General features: G+C 56.7%; 1 protein-coding gene across 2 annotated transcripts; it reads left to right on the top strand.

Moving 5' to 3' along the window:
• Positions 1-1068: 1068 nt before the first annotated feature.
• On the top strand, positions 1069-13189 carry ANKRD2 (ankyrin repeat domain 2). Of its 2 annotated transcripts, none has more exons than XM_030570553.1 (9): positions 1069-1217; positions 2805-2918; positions 4629-4787; positions 5028-5135; positions 5813-5911; positions 6441-6539; positions 6861-6959; positions 12595-12693; positions 13000-13189. In XM_030570553.1, the coding sequence occupies exons 1-9, from the start codon at positions 1143-1145 to the stop codon at positions 13096-13098; spliced, it is 951 nt and encodes a 316-aa protein (XP_030426413.1). In that variant the 5' UTR covers positions 1069-1142; the 3' UTR covers positions 13099-13189. The 2 variants fall into 2 exon arrangements, with proteins under 2 accessions (XP_030426413.1, XP_030426412.1); XM_030570552.1 differs by having other exon boundaries at positions 1069-1229.
• Positions 13190-20263: the final 7074 nt, after the last annotated feature.

The following is a 20263-nucleotide window of genomic DNA, read 5'->3' as shown; positions in this document are numbered from 1 at the left end:
CCCTAGCGACTCGCACTGACCCCGGGTATTGCTTCCGGCAACACTGGTCAGATCCCTGCCCCCAGGCTGCCCTGCACCCCAGGCCTCCCTGCCCCCAGGCTCCCCTGCCCCCCAAGTGTCCCCTGCCCCCACCGGCTCCCCCGTCCTGTCCCCCAGCCCTGCCCCCAGGCTCTCCCACCTCCCAGCCCCCTGCCCTGTCCCCAGGCTCTCATGGCCCCCAGCTCCCCCCATCCCCCACTGCCCTTGACCCCGGCAGCCGCTGGCTGACCAATGAAGGAAGTGCTGCAGCGAGGGCTGAGCGTGGTGCTCAGAGCCAGGAATAGCTCCCGTGCCCCCCGCGGCCTGGCTCAGCACAAACTATTCCCACCATTCCTGGCTGGCGGGGGGCACCGTCCGAGCAGCACATCCCGGGGCTGGGCTCTGAGCTGTGCAGAGCCAGCAGCTCCTGAGATCATCCCTCAAACCAGCCAAAAGCATCACCTGCCACCCAGGCCGGCCAAGGGGATCAGAGACGCTGCCCCGTTCTCACGTGGGGCACCAGGGCACCATGGAGCTGGCCCCTGTCACACAGAATAACCCCAGGTTTGGGGGGCTCTGGCTGGGGGGAGTGACGTGAGGTTCAGATGTGGGAACAGAACAAGGCCCCCCCTGCCCAGACTGCTGGGCGTTCCCGGCACAGGTTGCTAGGGCAGCCTGGCCAGCAAGGGCCGTGCTCTTCCCAGATGGGGGGAGGTGCCAAGGCCCTCACCCCACAGAGCCCCCAGTGTGCCCCAGGCTGCCCGGAGCAGGGCAGCCCCCAGCCCCTCTGCGTGCCCAAGCGGGGGGGGGGGGGCGCTCGGCACCAGGGCCAGGCCCTAGGCTCGTTAAGCCATGCCAGGCACTGGGTGAAGGTGACCCCATGGCAGCGAGACTGAGAATGCAGCCGGGTGAGCTCATGACAAAGGCTCCCGGGTCACGTGGGCTGGGCATCTCGGTTCCCGTGGGCCCTGGGGCGGAGGAGCAGCCCTGCATAAAGCGCCGGCGCTGGTGGAGCCCCCCACAGCAGCATGAGCTCGGACGGGGCCCAGGCGGCTCCGTGGCACAGCCAGCAGCCCTGCCCGGGAGAGGAGCCGCTGGGCGCACACCCAGGGCGTGAGGGGGGCATGGAGGAGGCACCCATGGAGCAGGGCGTGAAGTGGGCTACGGAGCTGATTGACCAGAAGCTGGAGGAGCAGGAGGTGAGACCCTGGGTGAGCGAGCTGGAGGGCAAAGGGGGCCAGGAGCTCCTGGAGCGGGGCGGGGATGGGGGGGTGACGGGGAGCTCCTGGAGCAGGGAGGGGATGGGGGGGTGACTGGAGCAGGGCAGGGCTGGGGGTGACGGAGAGCTCCCAGAGCGAGGCGGGGCTGGGGGGGTGCCTGGAGCAGGGCGGGGATGGGGGGGTGACAGGGAGCTCCTGGGGCGGGGATGGGGGGTGATGGGGGGTGCCTGGAGTGAGGCGGGGCTTGGGGTGACAGGGAGCTCCCAGAGCAGGGCGGGGCTGGGGGGGTGACGGGGGTGCCTGGAGCGGGCTAGGCTGGGGAATGATGGGGAGCTCCTGGAGCGGGTGGAGATGGGGGGGTGATAGGGGTGCCTGGGGCGGGGATGGGGTGATGAGAGCTCCTGGGGCGGGGATGGGGGTTGACGGGGGTGCCTGGAGCGGGGCTGGGCTGGGGAATGATGGGGAGCTCCTGGAGCGGGGCGGGGATGGGGGGGTGATAGGGGTGCCTGGAGCAGGGCGGGGATGGGGGTGACGGGAGCTCCTGGGGCGGGGATGGGGGTTGATAGGAGCTCCCGGAGCGGGGTGGGCTGGGAGGGTGACGGGGGGGTGCCTGGAGTGGGGCTGGGGGTGACGGGGAGCTCCTGGAGTGGGGCGGGGCTGAAGGTGGCAGGGGGGGTCCTGGGGCGGGGATGGGGGTTGACGGGAGCTCCCGGAGCGGGGTGGGGCTGGGGGTGGCAGGGGGCTCCTGGGGCGGGGCTGGGGGTGACGGGGAGCTCCCGGAGCAGGGCAGGGCTGGGGATGACGGGGGTGCCTGGAGTGGGGCTGGGCTCCAGGGGCCAGGCCTGGGAGCTCTCCGCAGGGCTGCATTACCATTGATCTCCTACACCTGAACCTGTGCCCATCACCATGGGCTCAGGGCGCCTCGGTTCGGTAACCCCCCAGACTCACCGACCTGGGGAAACACATGCCTCAGTCTGCGCTGGCCCCATGCCTGGGCCACTGCTCGGCGGGCAGCCCGTGTCAGGGAGTGTGCCAAGCGCTGGGCAGGGAGGTCGTAAGGGCCTGCCCTAGGTAGGGCGATTGGACACTCTTGAAAGGGGCGGGTGTGGGGCACAGGGCACCAGCATGGGGTGTGGGCTGCAGCGCGTGGGGAGTCAGCCCCATGGCAAGTGCAGGTATGGGGTCGTCCCTGCTCGGGTGGGCCCCAGGCCTGGGGGATCCCGGGAGGAGCCCTCGGGGAGATGAGCCTTTGGGGCTGGCCCCAGGCAGTGAGCAGACCCAGATCAATGGGGCATGTCCGTCAGGGCCCATGGGGACGCCAGCACCACCTCCTGGTCTGTTTTGGGGGCCAGGGCTGGAAGCACCCAGAGATTAAGCTGTTGTGCTTGGCAACTCGGGCTAAACCCCTTGCATCTGCAGTGCCCATGTGGGTACTGGGGCTGTGGCAGGAGGGGGCCTGGGCCGAATGCCAAGGGAGGCAGGGGACGGACTCCTGAGGGGGCAGGGGGTGCGGGGCAGGCCGGGGCCTGGCCCTCACCCTGCTGGCTTCTCTGCTTGGCTTCACAGCGGCTCAAGAGCCAGGCCCCCAAGATGCCGCCAGCGGTGGCGAGAATGGACACGCCAGAGCTGGAGGACGAGAAGCGCCGCGGCCCCGTTCACTGGGGCATCGAGGGGCTCAAGGTACGCGGGACTGGCCTGGCCTGCTGGGGGCATCACAGCCAGACCCCCCCGGCGCAGCGAGCCCAGCAGCCCCCCCCACACACACACTGGCACAGCGAGCCTGGCAGCCCCCCCCCCCCACACACACACTGGCACAGCGAGCCTAGCAGCCCCCCCACACCCACACCCACACCCACTGGCACAGCGAGCCCAGCAGCCCCCCGCCCCCCCAGCACAGCGAGCCCAGCAGCCCCACACACACACACACACTGGCACAGTGAGCCCGGCAGCCCCCCCCCCCCAGCACAGCGAGCCTGGCAGCCCCCCATGCCCTGTCTGGCTTGCATCATTAACCCTTCCCTGGCCCAGCCCCGCTCATCAGACTGTGCCAGGAAGAAGCAAGGCTGGGCACTGAGGGGTTACACAGGCTGCAGCCCCCACCACACCCGCTGTGCTGCGCTGGCACTGGGGGTCAGCAGGGAATTGGCCCCACGTCTGGGCTCATCACCTCCCCTGGGCATCTGCGTCCGGAGCTGCAGGCTGGGTCCAGGCCAGGTGGAGCAGGGCCGATGTGGGCAGAGGAGGAACCTGAGGCAGGACTAGCCAGCAGCATGTCAGTCTGACAGAGGGGCAGGGGCCATTCTGTGGTGATGCCCCCCAGGCCTGGCTAGCTGGGGCTAGTCTCTGCACCCCAAATCCATTCCCTGCCCCCTGGTGTGTGGGGCACAGGGCAGCACCAAGCCCCTGGCTCACTGCCCCCTCCCCAGCCTGCCAGACACCTGGCCCAGGCCAGCTGTTAAACACAGGTGGCAGCGCTGCCCCACGCGGCTTCCCTCTGCTGGGGCTGAGGTCGGGCAATCTGCGATGGAGGGGGTCGGCTGGTGGGGCTGGGCAGTCTGATGGGGGGTCAGCTGGTGGGGGCTGGGCAGTCTGATGGGGGGGTCGGCTGGTGGGGACTGGGCAGTCTGATGGGGGGGTCAGCGGGTGGGGGTCGGGCAGTCTGAGATGGGGGGGGGGGTATCGGCTGGTGGGGCTGGGCAGTCTGTGATGGGGGGAGGGGTATCGGCTGGTGGGGGCTGGGGCAGTCTGTGATGGGGGCAGGGGATCGGCTGGTGGGGGCTGGGCAGTCTGTGATGGGGGCAGGGGGATCGGGTGGGGGGGGCTGGGCAGTCTCAGTGGTTTGAGCATTGGCCTGCTAAACCCAGGGTTGTGAGTTCAATCCTTGAGGGGGCCATTTAGGGATCTGGGGTAAAAATTGGTCCTGCTAGTGAAGGCAGGGGCTGGACTCGATGACCTTTCGAGGTCCCTTCCAGTTCTAGGAGATTGGCATATCTCCAATTATTAGTCTGTGATGGGGGAAGGGGGGTCGACTGGTGGGGCTGGGCAGTCTGTGATGGGGGAGTATCGTCTGGTTGGGGGCTGGAGCAGGCATTCTGGGAGGGGTCAGGGCTGAGGGGTTGATGAGGGGCCAGGGGTTGGGTGATTGGTAAGAGGCCAGGGAAGGGCCAGACAGATGGGAGCCAGGGAGTGTGTGGGGGTGGGCTGGGGTCAGGACCAGGGGCCAGGCAGTTGGGGGTCAGGACCAGGGGGTCTGTGTGGAGGGCTGGGGGTCAGGACTGGGGCCAGGCAGGGGGGACCGGTTGGGGGCACTGCCGGGGAGGGACCCAGGAGTCCGGTGCCCTGGCAGGGCTCTCCCCAGAGGCTGCAGCACAGCTGTGCCCGTCTCCGCAGGGCCAGGGGCGGGAGAGGAAAAGCTCGCTGGACCTGCGCCGGGAGATCATCCACGTGGGCGGCATCCAGTACCTCTTCGAGCTGCGCAAGACGCGCCGGAAACGCAGGGAGGAGAAGGCGGCGCCGGAGCCCGAGCCCGAGCCGGAGCCTGAGGAGATCGTAAGTGGGGACCCGGGAGGATGTGGGTCTGTGCCAGCCTGGCTTGGGGGCCAGCGGATCCCTGTTGTTGACTAAGATGGTGGCCACCCCAGAGAGCAGCCCCCTGCCAGTCAGAGCACCTCTGGGGCAAGGGCCATGGAGCTGGCATCCTTGCTGTGGGGCGGGGCTCTGGGCTAGGTTTGTGGAGCCCCCACATGGGGCACACAGGACCCCTGAGCTGCTGTTCCATCCACCCCGCAGGTGGGCCCTGTGGAGGAGGAGGCGTTCCTGAGGGCAGCTGTGCAGGGCAAGATCCGTGTTATTGAGAAGTTCCTGGGGGACGGGGGCTCCCCTGACACCTGTGATGAGGTAACACCCCCCTTCCCTCGGCCCCCCCGGTGAACCTGCGCAGCCAGGCTCCAGCAAGCAGGCAACACTCAGCCCAGGCCCCTCCACCCCGGCAGCTCTTGGCCCAGAGTCTGGCGTGCCCAGCCCCCCGACAGCACCCATGGCTGGAGTCAGAACGATGGGGCCCTGAGGACTATGAAACTGGGGGGCCCCAATCTGGCCCAGTCCCCCCTTGAAGAAGGACTGTCGAGGCCATACCTGAGTGGTGCTGTGATCCAGCGTGCCAGGTTGCGACACCACTTGCCCAAATCCGGGGGACCTTTGAAATGGGGGCCGTGTGTCGGTGCACTGAGGGCATGTGGGTTAATCGAGGTCTGTTGGCACCGAGATACCAGGGGATCGAGCCTTCCCCAGATGGACATTGGATGGCTGGGCTGGGGCACCCCCTCTTCCCAGGCATCTCCCGGAGAGAGCCACCCTCCCTGGAGACAGTGCCTGGCCCAGCCGATCTTGGAGACGCCCAGGAACAGGGCAGAGGGCTCTGCTGGGCTGTCCCAAACACCGAGCAGGCCGGGTGCCTGGGGCCAGACCCGTGGCTCGCCCTTGGGAGGGCTGGCAGCTGTGGCTGCCTGGGGCGGTGCAGCAGCACTGGCTGGAAATCCTTTTGATATCTGCATCGTTGCCGCCTCCTGCCCCAGTTCCACCGGACGGCCCTGCACCGTGCCTCGCTGGAAGGGCACATGGAGATCCTGAAGACGCTGCTGGACCATGGCGCTGCCGTGGATTTCCGAGACCGGGTGAGACGGGCGCTCTCCCTGCCCACGAAGCAGTGATGTGCCCAGCTTGGGCAGCACTGGGACTGGTACCGAGTCTGCACACCTCCGGCCAATCCATCCAGGGAGGAGCCGCAGTGGGGTGGAGGATGTGGGGCGGCCAGACAGGCCCAGCCATTGCAGCCAGGAGACCCCTTCCTGGGGGGTAGGCTGCGCCACGCTGCTACCGCACGGCTCACCCCCCTTCCTCTGCACAGCTGGTGCAGGGCACCATGGGAGACGTGGGGACACCAACCTGGCTGTTCACACCTCAACTCAGACCCCAAACCAGCGTGCAAGGCCGACCCCAGGCTGCTGCCGCTGCCCATGCACATCCTGCCCCACTGCAGGGCCTCCCCCAGCTGCTGGAGGGGGCAGAGCATCCAGCCTCCCCCAGCCCCATATCCTCATCAGATAGAGGGACTGGAGGGTGGGCAGTGAGGGGTGCAAGGTGGGGAGCGGAGGGTGCGGGTGTTGCTGCTGCCGTCCTGACTGGGGTCTCTTGCTGGTGCAGCTGGACTGCACGGCCGTGCACTGGGCCTGCCGGGGGGGACACCTGGATGCCGTGAAGCTGCTGCAAGACCGAGGCGCTGACCTCAACCTGAAAGATAAGGTGGGGGCTGGGGGGCCATGGCAGCACTGGCAGTGAGGGGCAGGGGAGAGCTACGGCTGGCATAGAGCAGAGGCAGGAGGGTACTGGTGGAGGGGGACGTATGGGGGGCAGGACTGAGGTGGGTGGATGAGTGGGGAAGTAGGGGGGCAGGGCTGAGGTGGGTGGATGTGGAGTGGGGGCAGAGTTGTGGCAGGTGAGTAGGGGTGGGGGTGAGGTGGGGGATAGGGTGGAGATGGGGGTAGCAATGAGGCTACAGCATTTGGCTGGCTGGATTAATTATTGTAAACCAATGGGGAGCTAATCCCCTCTTGCCGTACTCAGCTCCTGAGCACCCCCCTGCATGTGGCGACCCGAACTGGGCAGACTGACATTGTGGAGCACCTGATCAACACAGGGGTGGATGTCAACTCCCGGGACAGGGTAAGAGCCCCCAGGAGCAGTGTTTGCACCCATGGGTGTCTGGCACCCATGGGTGTCTGGCACCCCCAGTGCCAGCAGCTGGTGTGCATCCCCCCACCCCCTGTGACCCAGAGCATCCAGAGCAGCCCACACTGACAATGCCACGGTCAGGGCAGGCTGCAGGAGGAGAGCAGATCCCCCCCCCCCCCAAACTGGTGGTTAGATTCACCCACCAGTCCCAAACTGTGCTCCGGATCCCCCGGCTGGTTATCAAGAAGCTGAAAAAGGAAATCACCCAGGGCCCTGTATTGCATTCCAGTTCTCTGGCTCCCAATCAGCAAACTGGCTCAGGAAAGTGAGAAATGACTTTGAAACTCCTCATTCTGTTTGCTGATACAGACTAACACGGCTGCCACTCTGAAATTAGAAACTCTGCTCATTGATACAAATGTCCTTCTGAACCCAGAAGGGCCAGCCACGTTCCCAGAGCAACACTGGTTTCAGAGTGGTAGCCGTGTTAGTCTGTATCAGCAAAAACAACAAGGAGTCCTTGTGGTACCCTAGAGACCCAGCCACTCCCAATCTTTATTCAGGCCTAATTTGATGGTGTCCAGTTTGCAAATTAATTCCAGTTCTGCAGTTTCTCGTTGGAGTCTGTTTTTGAAGTTTTTTGTTGAAGAATGGCCACTTTTTAACTCTTATCGAGCGTCCAGGGAGATTGAAGTGCTCTCCTACAGGTTTTGGAATGTTACAATTCCTGATGTCAGATTTGTGTCCATTTATTCTTTTGCGTAGACACCGGAAGTTTGGTCAATGTACATGGCAGAGGGGCATTGCTGGCACACAATGGCGCACATCACATGGGTAGATGTGCAGGTGAACGAGCCCCTGATGGCGTGGCTGATGTGGTTAGGTCCTACGATGGTGTCCTTGAATAGATATGTGGGCAGAGTTGGCACCGGGGTTTGTTGCCAGGTTTGATCCCTGGGTTAGCGTTTTTGTTGTGTGATGTGTAGTATCCTGCAACAAACTGTTATCATGGCCCCTCTCACTCTTCTCTTCTCCAGACTAAACAAACCCAATCCTTTCAATCTTCCCTCAGAGCTCATGTTCTCTAGACCTTTCATCATTTGTGTTGCTCGTCTCTGGATTTTCTCAAATTCGTCCACATCCTTCCTGAAATGTGATGCCCAGAACTGGACACAATACTCCAGTTGAGGCCTAATCAGCACGGGGTAGAGCGGAAAAATTACTTCTCCTGTCTTGCTCACAACACTCCTACTAATACAACCCAGAAGGATGTTCACTTTTTTTGCAACAGCCTTACCCTGTTGACTCATATTTAACTTGTGATCCACTATGACCCCCAGACCCCTTTCCGCAGGACTCCTTCCTAGGCAGTCATTGCCCATTTTATATGTGCAACTGATTGTTCCTTCCTAAGTGGGGTACTTTGCATTTGTCCTTATTTAATTTCACACTATTTACTTGAAACCATTTCTCTAGTTTCTCCAGATCATTTTGAATTTTGATCTTATCCTACAAAGCAATTGCAGCCCCTCCCAGCTTAGTAACGTCTGCAAACTTTATAAGTGCACTCTCTATGCCATTATCTAAATCATTGATGAAGATATTGAACAGAACCGGACCCAGAACTGATCCCTGCAGGACCCCACTCGTTATGCCCTTTTTCAGCGTGTCAAGATTTTTTCCCCCACTTTGAACTTTAGGGTACAAAAGTGGGGACCTGCATGGACACTTCTAAGCCTAATTACTAGCTTAGATCTGGTAACACTGCCACCACCCAGAATTTCAGTGTCTGGGGCACTTTTTGTGTCCCCCCAGAACTTTCCCCTCCTGGGTTGCCTTGAGGGACTTCACCAATTCCCTGGTGAACACAGATCCAAACCCCTTGGATCTTAAAACAAGGAAAAATCAATCGGGTTCTTAAAAAGAAAGCTTTTAATTAAAGAAAGAAAAGGTAAAAATTATCTCTGTAAAATCAGGACAGAAAATGCTTTACAGGGTCATCAGATTCCTATAGACCAGAGGGTCCCCTCTGCCCCCCAAGCCTTAGGTTCAAAGTTACAGGAAACAGAGGTAAATGTTTCTTTTTGCTGGAAGGATTTTACAAGTTGAGAAGACAAACATAAGACTAACACGCCTTGCCTGGCTACTTACTTACAAGTTTGAAACATGAGAGACTGATTCAGAAAGATTTGGAGAGCCTGGATTGATGTCCCATCCCTCTCAGTCCTGAGAGCGAACAACAACAAAAACAGCACAAACAAAAGACTTCCCTGCACCAAGATTTGAAAGTATCTTGTCCCCCTATTGGTCCTCTGGTCAGGTGTCAGCCAGGTTTACTGAGCTTCTTAACCCTTTACAGGTAAAAGAGACATTAACCCTTAACTATCTGTTTATGACACAGCGTGACTGTGAACCACTGATAACTACTGTCTGGGAACGATTTTCCAACCAGTTTTGCACCCACCTTATAGTAGCTCCATCTAGGTTGCATTTCCCTAGTGTGTTTATGAGAAGGTCATGCAAGACAGTATCAAAAGCCTTATTAAAGTCAAGATATACCACATCTACCACTTCCCCCCCATCCACAAGGCTTGTTACCCTGGCAAAGAAAGCTATCAGGTTGGCTTGACACGATTTGTACTTGACAAATCCATGCTGACTCTTATTTATCACCTTATTATCTTCTAGGTGTTTCCAAATTGATTGCTTAATTGTTTGCTCCATTATGATTCCGAGTACAGAAGTTAAGCTGACGGGTCGGTAATTCCCCGCGTTGTCCTTATTTCCCTTTTTGTAGATGGGCACTAGATTTTCCCGTCTTCCATGACTTTTCAAAGATAATCGCTAATGGCTCAGATTCTCCTCAGCCAGCTCCTTGAGTATTCTAGGATGCATTTCATCAGGCCCTGGTGATTTATAGACTTCTAACTTCTCTAAGTAATTTTTGACTTGTTCTTTCCCTATTTTAGGCTCTGATCCTACCTCATTTTCACTGGTATTCACTATGTTAGACGTCCAATCGCCACCAATCTTCTTGGTGAAAACCGAAACAAAGATGTCATCAAGCACCTCTGCCATTTTCACTTTTTCTGTTATTGTTTTTTCCCCCCTCGTTGAGTTAACAGTCTGTCCTTGGTCTCCTCTTGCTTCTAATGTATTCATAAGATGTTTTCTTGTTTCCTTTTATGTCTCTTGCTAGTTTAATCTCGTTTTGTGCCTTGGCCTTTCCAATTTTCTCCCTACGTACTTGTGTTATTTGTTTATAGTCATCCTTTGTCATCTGACCGAGTTCCCACTTTTTGTAGGGCTCTTTTTTTATTTTTAGATCACTGAAGATCTCTTGGTTAAGCCACGCTGGTCTCTTGCCAGACTTCATACTTCCTATGCAGTGGGATAGTTTGCTCTTGTGCCCTTAATAATGTCCCCGAAAAACTGCCACCTGTCATCAATGTTTTTCCCCTTAGACTTGCTTCCCATGGGATCTGACCTATCAACTCCCTGAGTTTGCTAACATCTGCCGCCTTGAAATCCATTGCCTTTATTGTGCTGTTCTCCCTCCTACCATTCCTTAGAATCATGAACTCCACCATTTCATGGTCACTTTCACCCAGCCTGCCTTTCACTTTCAAATTCTCAACCAGTTCCTTCCTATTTGTCAAAATCAGACCTAGAACAGCCTCCCCCCAGTAGCTTTCTCCACCTTCTGAAATAAAAAATTGTCTCCAATACATTCCAAGAACTTATTGGAGAATCTGTGCCCTGCTGTGTTGTTGTCCCAACAGATGTCTGGGGAGTTAACATCCCCCATCGCCACCAAGTCTTGTGCTTTGGATGATTTTGTTAGTTGTTTAAAAAAAGCCGCCTCCACCTTTTCTTCCTGGTTAGGTGTTCTGTAGTAGACCCCTACCATGACCCCTCCTACTTCAATCTCAACCTCAGTCCAAATGTGCACATTTTTAATATCTAACGCAACACATCCTCCCTTTTTTCCCTGCCTGTCCTTCCTGAGCAAGCTGTACCCTTCTATCCCAATATCCCAGCCATGTGTATTATCCCACCAGGTCTCTGTGATGCCAACTATGTCATAGTTGTTTATTTACTAGCATTTCGAGTTCTTCCTGTTTATTCTCCATACTTCTCACATTAGTATTTAGACATCTAACAAACTGATTTGGTTTCCCCCCACCCAGTTCTGTCTTGTTTCAACCTTATTTCTGCTATAACAGCCCATGCTCCCCCCAGATTCTGACCCTTCTCCCAGGTCTCCATGTCTTTTACTCACCCATGGGCTTTGGTCACCTGCTCCCATCAAACCTAGTTTAAAGCCCTCCTCACAAGGTTAGCCTGGCTGTATCCAAATATGCTCTTCCCCTTCTTTGATTGGGTCCACCTATCTCTGCTTAACAATCCTTCTTCCTGGAACAGCATCCTGTGATCAAAGAAGCCAAAGCCCTCCTGGAGACACCATCTTTGCAGCCAGGCATTTATCTCCAGGATGTACCTATCTCTGCCTGGGCCCCTACCCTTTATCGGAAGGATCGAACTCATTCACTCTTACTCCCAGAGCCCTGTAGTCACTTCTGATCTGCTGAGGGTCATACCTCGCAGTAGCATTACTGCCCACATGGATGAGTAGCATGGGGTAGTAGTCAGAGGGCCAGATGAGCCTCGACAATCGCTCCGTAACAACTCAGATATGGGCCCCTGGCAGGCAGCATAAGTCCCGGGATGCCATGTCAGGGCGACAGATGGGTGCCTCTGTCCCCCTCAGAAGAGAGTCCCCAACCACCACTACCCTACGTTTCCTCCTGGGAGTGGTCGCTGCGATCCTCCCGGCCCTGGGGGTACATGGCTTCTCCTCCTCCATCTTTTGGGGGTGATTCCTCATCACTCGTTGCCAGGGCAGCATATCCATTTTCCATCACTATGGTGGGTGGGTTGAAAGTAGGGGTGGAGCCCAGCCTGCTGCCGGAAGTCACCAGCAGCCAGTGTCCTCCCTGTGACAGAGCCACATCCTCCTCCCCCAGGGGTGTGACAGAAGTCCTCTGGAGCTGGGTAGCATCTGCAGCCTTGGCTGCTCCATGTGAATACTCTCTAGGAATTCCTTCTAGGCGCGGATGCTTCTCAGCCCAGCCACCTCCTCCAGTAGCTCTGCCACCTGCTCCCTGAGAGATTCCACCAGCAGGCACCTCTCACACTGGGTGCCCCCCCCAGCCTGGCTTCCTGTGAGTGGGAAATGCAGGCCACAGTCTCTGCAAATCCACACCAGGATCTGGGTAGAGGCATCCTGGGTAGGGATCTCTGTCTGGATGCAGGCACAGGCGGAGGAGACAGGAACAGCGTTGGCACTAGCGATGTGGCCCTTCCTAACCATAGCGACTATATCGCGTCTCCCTCCCACAAACTCCACTGTTTGCGGCCCCCTGTTCCCATACCTCATGCACTCGCCCCTTACGTGGCAGATCTGTGCAGGATTCATTGCAGTGTTGTAATATGGGTACAGGTACTGTTATAAATAGTCACCTCTGTTCCATCCAGCGTCACATCCCCCCGCATACACCCCAGGCCATGCTGGCCCCGTGCGAACAGGGTTCCCTGTGACGCCCATGCGCTCCGTCCCTTGCAGGAGGGGGACAGCGCGCTGCATGACGCCGTGCGGCTCAACCGCTACAAGATCATTAAGATGCTGATCCTGTACGGGGCGGACATGATGGCCCAGAACCTGGTGAGTGGTTCCCCCTGCGGCTGCCTGGGCTGGAGGAGGCGGGCAGGGGGCAGCCCCCAGCGGTGGGATCACACAGCACAGATAAGAGCCTTGCTTCTGTCACCAGTGGGGGATTCTCCTTCTTTAGGGGGGCTGAGCCTCTGTCCCCAGAGCTGCCCATGTGCTGCATAGGGGGAGCCTGCAGTACATGGAGGGGTGGCAGGTCTCGGCACCTCCCACATGTCCCAGCCCCAGCTGGGCTGCTCACCTCAATGGGGAAGCAGGTACTGGCTCGTCTCACCCTCGGCCCCCTCTCTCCCCCCACAGGCAGGAAAGACCCCCACAGATCTGGTGCAGCTCTGGCAGGCAGACACCCGGCAGGCGCTGGAGACGCAGGAGCCTGGCGAGACGGAGGCCCCGGCGTGAGGGGTGGGCGGAAGGGCCCTGGGCTGGGGAACGGGACCCATTGCACGACTCCCAGCTGCGTGAATCTCAGAATAAAACCCAGTGAACAAGAGGGCAGCATCCGGTGCCAGCATGAGCCACATGGGCTGCAGGGGCAGGTGTTACCCGGCTGAGCCCGGGGCGTCCCTCGGGGGTGGGGGAGGGCGGTGCCCGGCCGGGGGGGGTCCATGGTGTCCCTCGGGGGTGGGAGCAGGGCAATGCCCGGCTGGGGTCCATGGTGTCCCTCGGGGGCAGGCGGTGCCCGGCCGGGGGGGTCCATGGCATCCCTCGGGGGTGGGAGCAGGGCAATGCCCGGCTGGGGTCCATGGTGTCCCTCGGGGGCAGGCGGTGCCCGGCCGGGGGGGGGTCCATGGCATCTCTTGGCGGTGGGGGCAGCGCGGTGCCCAGCTGGGGTCCATGGTGTACCTCGGGGGTGGGGGCGGGCGGTGCCCGGCCAGGGTCCATGGCGTCCCTCGGGGGTTGGATGCTGGGCAGGGCTGCCCTATTTGAAATCTGGATTCCTTTTCCTTGCATTAATCCCATCTGAGGGGGTCGGCTCTACGTGCCCTGCCCCCCACAGTGCTCTGTTCAGTGCCAGATCCTCCGTCGCTGTGACATGCCAGACACAATCCAGGCCAGTGAGTAGCTGGGTCACCCCTTCCCTCTAACCTGGGCGGCCCTTTGCACTGCTTTGCTGCTGGAGCCTCACAAACAGCCCCACCTGCAAGTCACTCCCAGCCATGTCTGTGTGCTGCGGCCAGCCAGTCATCCCTTGGCTCCTACCAGCCTGGGTTATAGTGCGGGGAGACCCCAGCACGCCCCCCATTGTAGCTTTCCCCTGGCAGCGCATGTCCTGGACTGCCCAGCCCTCTCCTGGCCAATGCAGGGTTATGGAAAGTCCATTGCTGCTTGAATAGAAATAATATGCACTTAACTTGGCAGCTCCAGCGGAGGTTCCCAGACAGTCTGATTTAAGCACACGGGATTAGGTAAAACACTAGCGAGCTGTTAGGTGCTGGGACAGAGCCAGGCCAGTGGGGTGCAGGGGTCTGGTAGAGGGCAAACACATTGGTCACTGGGTGAGTAGTTTTCTGTTCCCTGAGTGACCAGAGCAGGGGCTGCGCTAGAGTAATCAGGAACCTGCTAGAACCAATTAAGGCAGCCAGGCTGATTAGATCACCTGCAGCCAATCAAGGCAGGCTAATCAGGGCACCTGGGTTTAAAAAGGAGCTGACTCCAGTCAGGCAGGGAGGAGCCAGAGGAGAGGAAGTGCGTGTGTGGAGCTGGAAGCAAGAGGCACAAGGAGCTGAGACTGAGAGGGTATGCCGCTGGAGGACTAAGGAGTACAAGCATTATCAGACACCAGCAGGAAAGTCCTGTGGCGAGGACAAAGAAGGTGTTTGGAGGAGACCATGGGGAAGTAGCCCAGGGAGTTGTAGCTGTCACACAGCTGTTACAGGAGGCACTATAGACAGCTGCGATCCACAGGGCCCTGGGCTGGAACCTGGAGTAGAGGGTGGGCCTGGGTTCCCCCGAAACCTCCCCACTCCTGATCAGACACAGGAGGAGTTGACTGAGACTGTGGGGAAGATCAGTGAGGTGAGCAAAATTGCCAATAAGCGCAGGACCCACCAAGGTAGAGGAGGAACTCTGTCACAGTGTGTGCACCGCCTGAGGCGTAAAAGTCAAAGATGGTTCCAGGAAAATAAAATGAAAAGGCTCCTGGTGCTTAACTTAACTAACCCTGTGAGGTCGAAGTGATGTGTCTCACCACACGCTCTCTGCGATCTCACGGGCCGACCCCTCCTCCCAGAAGCCAGTGAAGGTTCCTCTGTTGCTTTAGGTGCAGAGAGTCGCTGGCAAGGAGCCAGAAGGGTGCCTTGGGGTGTCTGCCCCTCCTTTGTGTAACTTGTCCCCCTTTAGAAAAACATTTCCAGCTGGGCACCGGAAGACAAAAAGTCTAGGGGGAAGGATGTTCCCTGCTGCATTTTTCTCACCTGTTGGAGTGTCCTTTGTTTCCCTTCCTGCTTGCTTATATGCAAATGAAACAGAGGCCCCATTCCTTCATTTGAGCCAGACCTGCTCAGTTTGGAACATGTGTTAACACTGTACAGTGGAATCTTAGAATTTCACAGACAACATTGCCACATATATTTCATCAGGACAATAATGACCAGCAAATTATGAGTTTTCAAATAACACTGCACAAGGCATACCTGTACAAAGATCACTACAATAGTGTCTGGGGGTGGACATGGGGTACATTCTGTCACAATCACTCCACATGCTAACTTGTCCTCCTTTAGGCCATCCCACTGCTCCATTGTGGGTCTCCCTGTCTCTTTCCTTCTGATGCAGTCTCCTACCCAGCTGGCTGTCAGCAATGTGCTGTACATGCCCGGACGTCTCAGCCTGTGCTTCCCTGTTTCTTCGTATTACACTGAGCGTGTCTCTAACACACAAGTTCCTCAGGTGGGTTCTCTTGCCTATCCCGCTCGTCCATCCCAAGTGCCGCATTTCCCTGGAACAGAACGTTTGCTCATGCCGCTTCTTGGCTGCCCATTGCAAGTGGGCAGACCACCACGCTACAGCCTTTCCTTCCAGTCTTACTGGGATCGTCCCTGTTTGCAGGGCTGGGTAGCTGTATTGGTCCAAGAATATTAGAGAGACAAGCAGGGAGGGACTAGCTTTTATTGTAGCGACTTCTGGCCACGCAGAGCTCTTCCTCAGGCCTGGAGTGTCGCAGCTAAATACAAGGAGGAACACATTGTTTAACAGCATAAGCAGTTAGTCCATATTGTGAGAGACCATTCGGGTGAAGTGGCCTGTTAACACGTCTGCAATTGTAGGACAAAAAGAGGAGGTGGGTCTATAGGTAATAGGCTATAAATCTAGTGTCTCCATTCAGTCCATGATTTTCAGTGCAAAAAAACCCCACCATCGCTCTGGGACATTAGCAGGAATGTTGTGAGCAAGACACGAGAAGTGATTCTTCCGCTCTACCCCGCTCTGGTATGGCCTCAGCTGGAGTATTGTGTCCAGTTCTGGGCATCACATTGCAGGAAAGATGTGGACAAATTGGAGAGAGTCCAGAGAGGAGCAATGCGAATGATGAGAAGTCTAGAACACAGGACCTACCAGGAGAGATTGACAAAATGGGGTTTGCTTAGCCTGGAGAAGCAAAGACTGAGGGCAGGGGCTTGGTCACAGTTTTCAAGTGCATACAAGATTGTTATAAAGAGGAGGGTGCTAAATTCTTCTCCTTAGCCACTGAGGATGGGACAAGAAGCAACGGGCTTAAATTGCAGCAAGGGAGATGTAGGCCATGTATACACTGCCACTTATGTTGGCAAAACCTGCTCAGGGGTGTGAAAAACTAGCCCCCTGAGCGACGTACGTTACGCTGACCCAAGCGGCATCGGTATGGCTGTGCCACTGTAAGCTCTCTAGTGTAGACATGGCCTGTGGTTGGCCATTCGGAAAAACTCCCTACCTGTCAGGTGGTTAAGCGCTGGGATAAACGGGTGTGGAATCTCCGTCACTGGAGGTGTTCAAGAGCAGGTTGGACACACACCTGCCGGCAGGGCTGACTGTGATGGAGTAGGGGCTGTCTGTGTGGGGGATGGGAGAGCCGGGAGTGACTTTAGGTGAGGGACAGGTGCTCAGCCTGTAACCTGAGCTAGGCAGGGGGAGGGGTGTCAGCTCCTTTGCCGGGAAGTTGGACAAAGGAAGGGGCCAGCTGGAGGGGAGTGAGTCAGTTTCGGTTTTGGGCTGGGTGGTTGGAATTCAGGGAATCCCAAGCTGGGATCGAAGCTCCCTGAACCCCCAGAAGGACTTGATTGAGGGGTCCTGGTTGTGCCTACAAGCTCTGCTGTAACCTGCATTCCTGTTGTCCAATAAACCTTCTGTTTTACTGGCTGGCTGAGAGTCACTGTGAGTGCCAGGAAGAGGGGTGCAGGGCCAGACTCCCCCACACTCCGTGACACTGACCCTAGACCAAATGGTGCCCCCCTCCCCCCGAGCAGTTAAACTTTTCAATACCTTATGTTTTAATTGCATTTGTTGCCCATTTCACCACTTTGATGCATGATTTACATTCATGATTGATCCCTGTCACAGAAGATGATAAATTTGCACACTAGACTCTGTAAACCTGTATTTATTCATGCCATATATAAGCAAATAAAAACACATCTTTTTCCTCCAAGCCTATAGAAATGTTTAAATGTTAAGAATAACTTAAAATGTGCTAACATCAATCCCTGGAACATTTTACTTCAAACATTCTGTTTCCCCTTTTATTGCTAACAACAAAAACAACCCCCCAAGCCCAGCGTTCCCCCAGCCCTCCAAGCCCAGCCCCGCTCCAACCCTGGCACCCCAGGCTTTTGTCTGGGTCACCTGCCCCTATAGCCACCCTGCCAGGCCCAGGGCTGGTCTAGGTAATACTGAGTCCTGCTCCTGCCTCGGTGCAGGGGCTGGACTAGCCGACCTCGCGAGGTCCCTTCCAGCCCCACACGACTGTGATTCTCTGATTTATGACTTACTCCAACAATCTGCAGCCCACTAACCCCCTTTTCTGTCTGTGACTCCAGAGGTGTTAACAGGCCACTTGACCTTGCATAGTCTCTTACAATATGTGTTAAGTACGTATGCAAAACAATCTGTTCCAGTTTGTATTTAGCTGTGATGCTCCATGACTGATCCCTGGGTCCTCCTCTGCAGTACCCCCACCTCCGCAGTCCTTGCCCGGCGTGTATGTGCAGTTGATCCCTCCTTCCTAACTGCAGCACGTTGCATTTGTCTTTATGGAGCTCCGTCCAAAGTCTTTAGTAAGCCCAGGATTTTTAGTGGCTAGTAATGTGAGGGGCTGAGGGGCCAGGCTCTGCGCTTGAGGGGGCTGTGCAGGTTTCCCTTGAGGAAAAGGAGAGAGCTCAGGTCTGGAGAGCTCAGCAGGGAAGAGCTCTGTGCAGCTGAAAGCTTGTCTCTCTCACCAGCAGAAGTTGCTCCAGTAAAAGATCTGATCTCACCCCGCGAGCCACTTCTCTCTCCCCATGTGCGGCAGGCAGTGAGCGGGCGGCAGGGTTGAAGTGACACCCTGCTCTGTGATCGCTGTGCGTACGCTGACCCCAACTCTCCAGCACGTCTTTTTCCGGATGAGCTTTCTCCTCGCTGCCTGGAGTGAGAGCATCCTCAGCCAGCGTGTGCCCACAGGCCTCCTCCAGGCTGCTGGCTGATCTCATCTGTGCTGGTTGTCATGGAGTCCCCGTCTCGGTTGCCGGGCACTGCCCTGGATGAAGTCAGGCAGGGCTTCCCTCAGGCCACACGCTCACCAGGGCAAGAAGACTCCTGGGCGTCGGTGCTCCCTGGGTCTGACCTCGGAGTGTTCCGCCCCCTGTTCACCCCACCCCGGGAGCTCCCGGCAGCGAGTCCCCCTGGATCGGACCCTTGGGGAAGCCCTGTTGTACCAATTATATTAGACCAATAAAAATCAGCAGGATCTTATTAAAGGGGACAAGGCAAAGATGCCACATTTATTATTATAACAATTTATGACTAATAACTAATATCTTAATTCTTATACACACACATTATACCTATTACCTATACACACACACACACACACACACACACACACACACACACACATATATATTCATCAGGTGTTCTGCAGCTGCTGCATAGTTACCAGTCCTGAAGATAGCTTAAGTTCATGGCTTGATTTTGCAGCTTGGGTTCGTAGCTTGTGGCAGCTAACTGGCCAGGAAAGCTGGGCACAAGGCTGAGCTGGATCTCTGTTGGGCAGGCACTGATGTCCTTCCATGTTGGCAGCAGAATGTTACCCAGAGTTTCTCATCTCACCCTTCTTTTTTATAGGCTTTTAGTTTGGATTCAAAGTCTATAGGTCTTGCTGTGTCACGCTGCCTCTGGGTTTAGATTGATCACCCATTAATTGCAGGCGTGACTTTCAGCCTTGAACCTGGCTTTGATCTTCCTTCTGTTGTCCTTTTCTTTTTAGGGTGGATGCTTCTTACTTTGTTTAGGGCTGTTGTCTAGGTCTTCAGCCGTTGGTATTTGAACTTTATCTCATCAGGACAGGCTGGGGCTGGAGGTTGATTCCATCATTCATACATACCTCATTCACACATCTAAACTAAACTAATAAGATTACAGCAGGGTTTGCAAAAATGAAGGTTGGAGGAAGCTTTTACAAAATGTAGTGAGTGTTTTAAAATGGGGTTTGAATTACAATATGGAACAGAAGTTACAGTGTAGGCAAGTGTAGTGAATGGTGAACAGAAGTTACATGAATAAAATGAACAATTAAAAACAATTTCACTTATCAGTTCTACAGCCCCACCTGTCCCCAAAGGGCTCTGCCCCCCCACTCGGGAGCACAGCATAGAACAGAGCTTGGGAGCACAGAAATCAGGGACGGTCATAAAAGTCCATCTGGGGGGATCCCCCCAGAGCCCCAAACCAGGAGACTGACTCGCTTCCAGCAGCCCAGCCTCAGACACTCCTGCTGCCCCTCCTCCGTCCTTTCTCTCTTTCCCAGGGAAAAGGGCTGCTTGGTCTCCACCCTTCTCCTTGCTCCAACTTGTGGCAGCCCCGACCATCCGTTGCTGGGTCACGGAGTCCTGTGGCCATTATCTGTGTCAAGCAGCAAGGGGCAGCTGCACCTGCCCACTGGGGTGTGACAGTGCTGCCCGTGGGAGCCAGCTGAGGTCACTCAGTCAGGGTGAACTGCAAACAGAACGGTCAGACAAACCCCAGACGCTGGCGGTTATTCCAATACTGAGATTTACCAACCAGCACAGAACAGCTTCTGTAGCACCTCACTGGTTACTCAGAATCCAAACAAAGCAGTTCCCTTCAAGTGCCCAGCCTCAGGCCTCCGGCCAGACACACCTGTCAGATATGATGTTGGTTACTGAAAATCAACCGTGTCCCAGGGTTCTTTTACATTTCCAGCAGTCTTTTGGCCTGAGAAAACAATAGGCTGAACTCTCCTTCTCCCAAACATCCTGGCAATTAGCACAGGGTAACTTATCCATTAAACAGTTCAGATACAGGTTACCACAACCTTCAAAGAGACACATAGACAATAATACTATTTCACTCGCGTCTTCCTAAATGTGAATAT

This window comes from Gopherus evgoodei, chromosome 7 (assembly GCF_007399415.2).
Source record: "Gopherus evgoodei ecotype Sinaloan lineage chromosome 7, rGopEvg1_v1.p, whole genome shotgun sequence".
Lineage (NCBI taxonomy): Eukaryota > Metazoa > Chordata > Testudines > Testudinidae > Gopherus > Gopherus evgoodei.
The sequence above is the reverse complement of the archived record's forward strand: the minus strand, read 5'-3'. Positions and strand labels throughout refer to the sequence as shown.

What these genes read in the sequence shown, in the direction of transcription:
- ANKRD2 (XM_030570552.1), top strand. Translation starts at nt 1,143, where the DNA reads ATGGAGGAGGCACCCATGGAGCAGGGCGTGAAGTGGGCTACGGAGCTG. An exon ending in AGCAGGAGGTGAGACCCTGG is followed by an intron (nt 1,230 to 2,804) that starts GTGAGCGAGCTG and finishes TTGGCTTCACAG; the next exon opens with CGGCTCAAGAGCCAGGCCCC. An exon ending in ATGTCAACTCCCGGGACAGG is followed by an intron (nt 6,960 to 12,594) that starts GTAAGAGCCCCC and finishes CGTCCCTTGCAG; the next exon opens with GAGGGGGACAGCGCGCTGCA.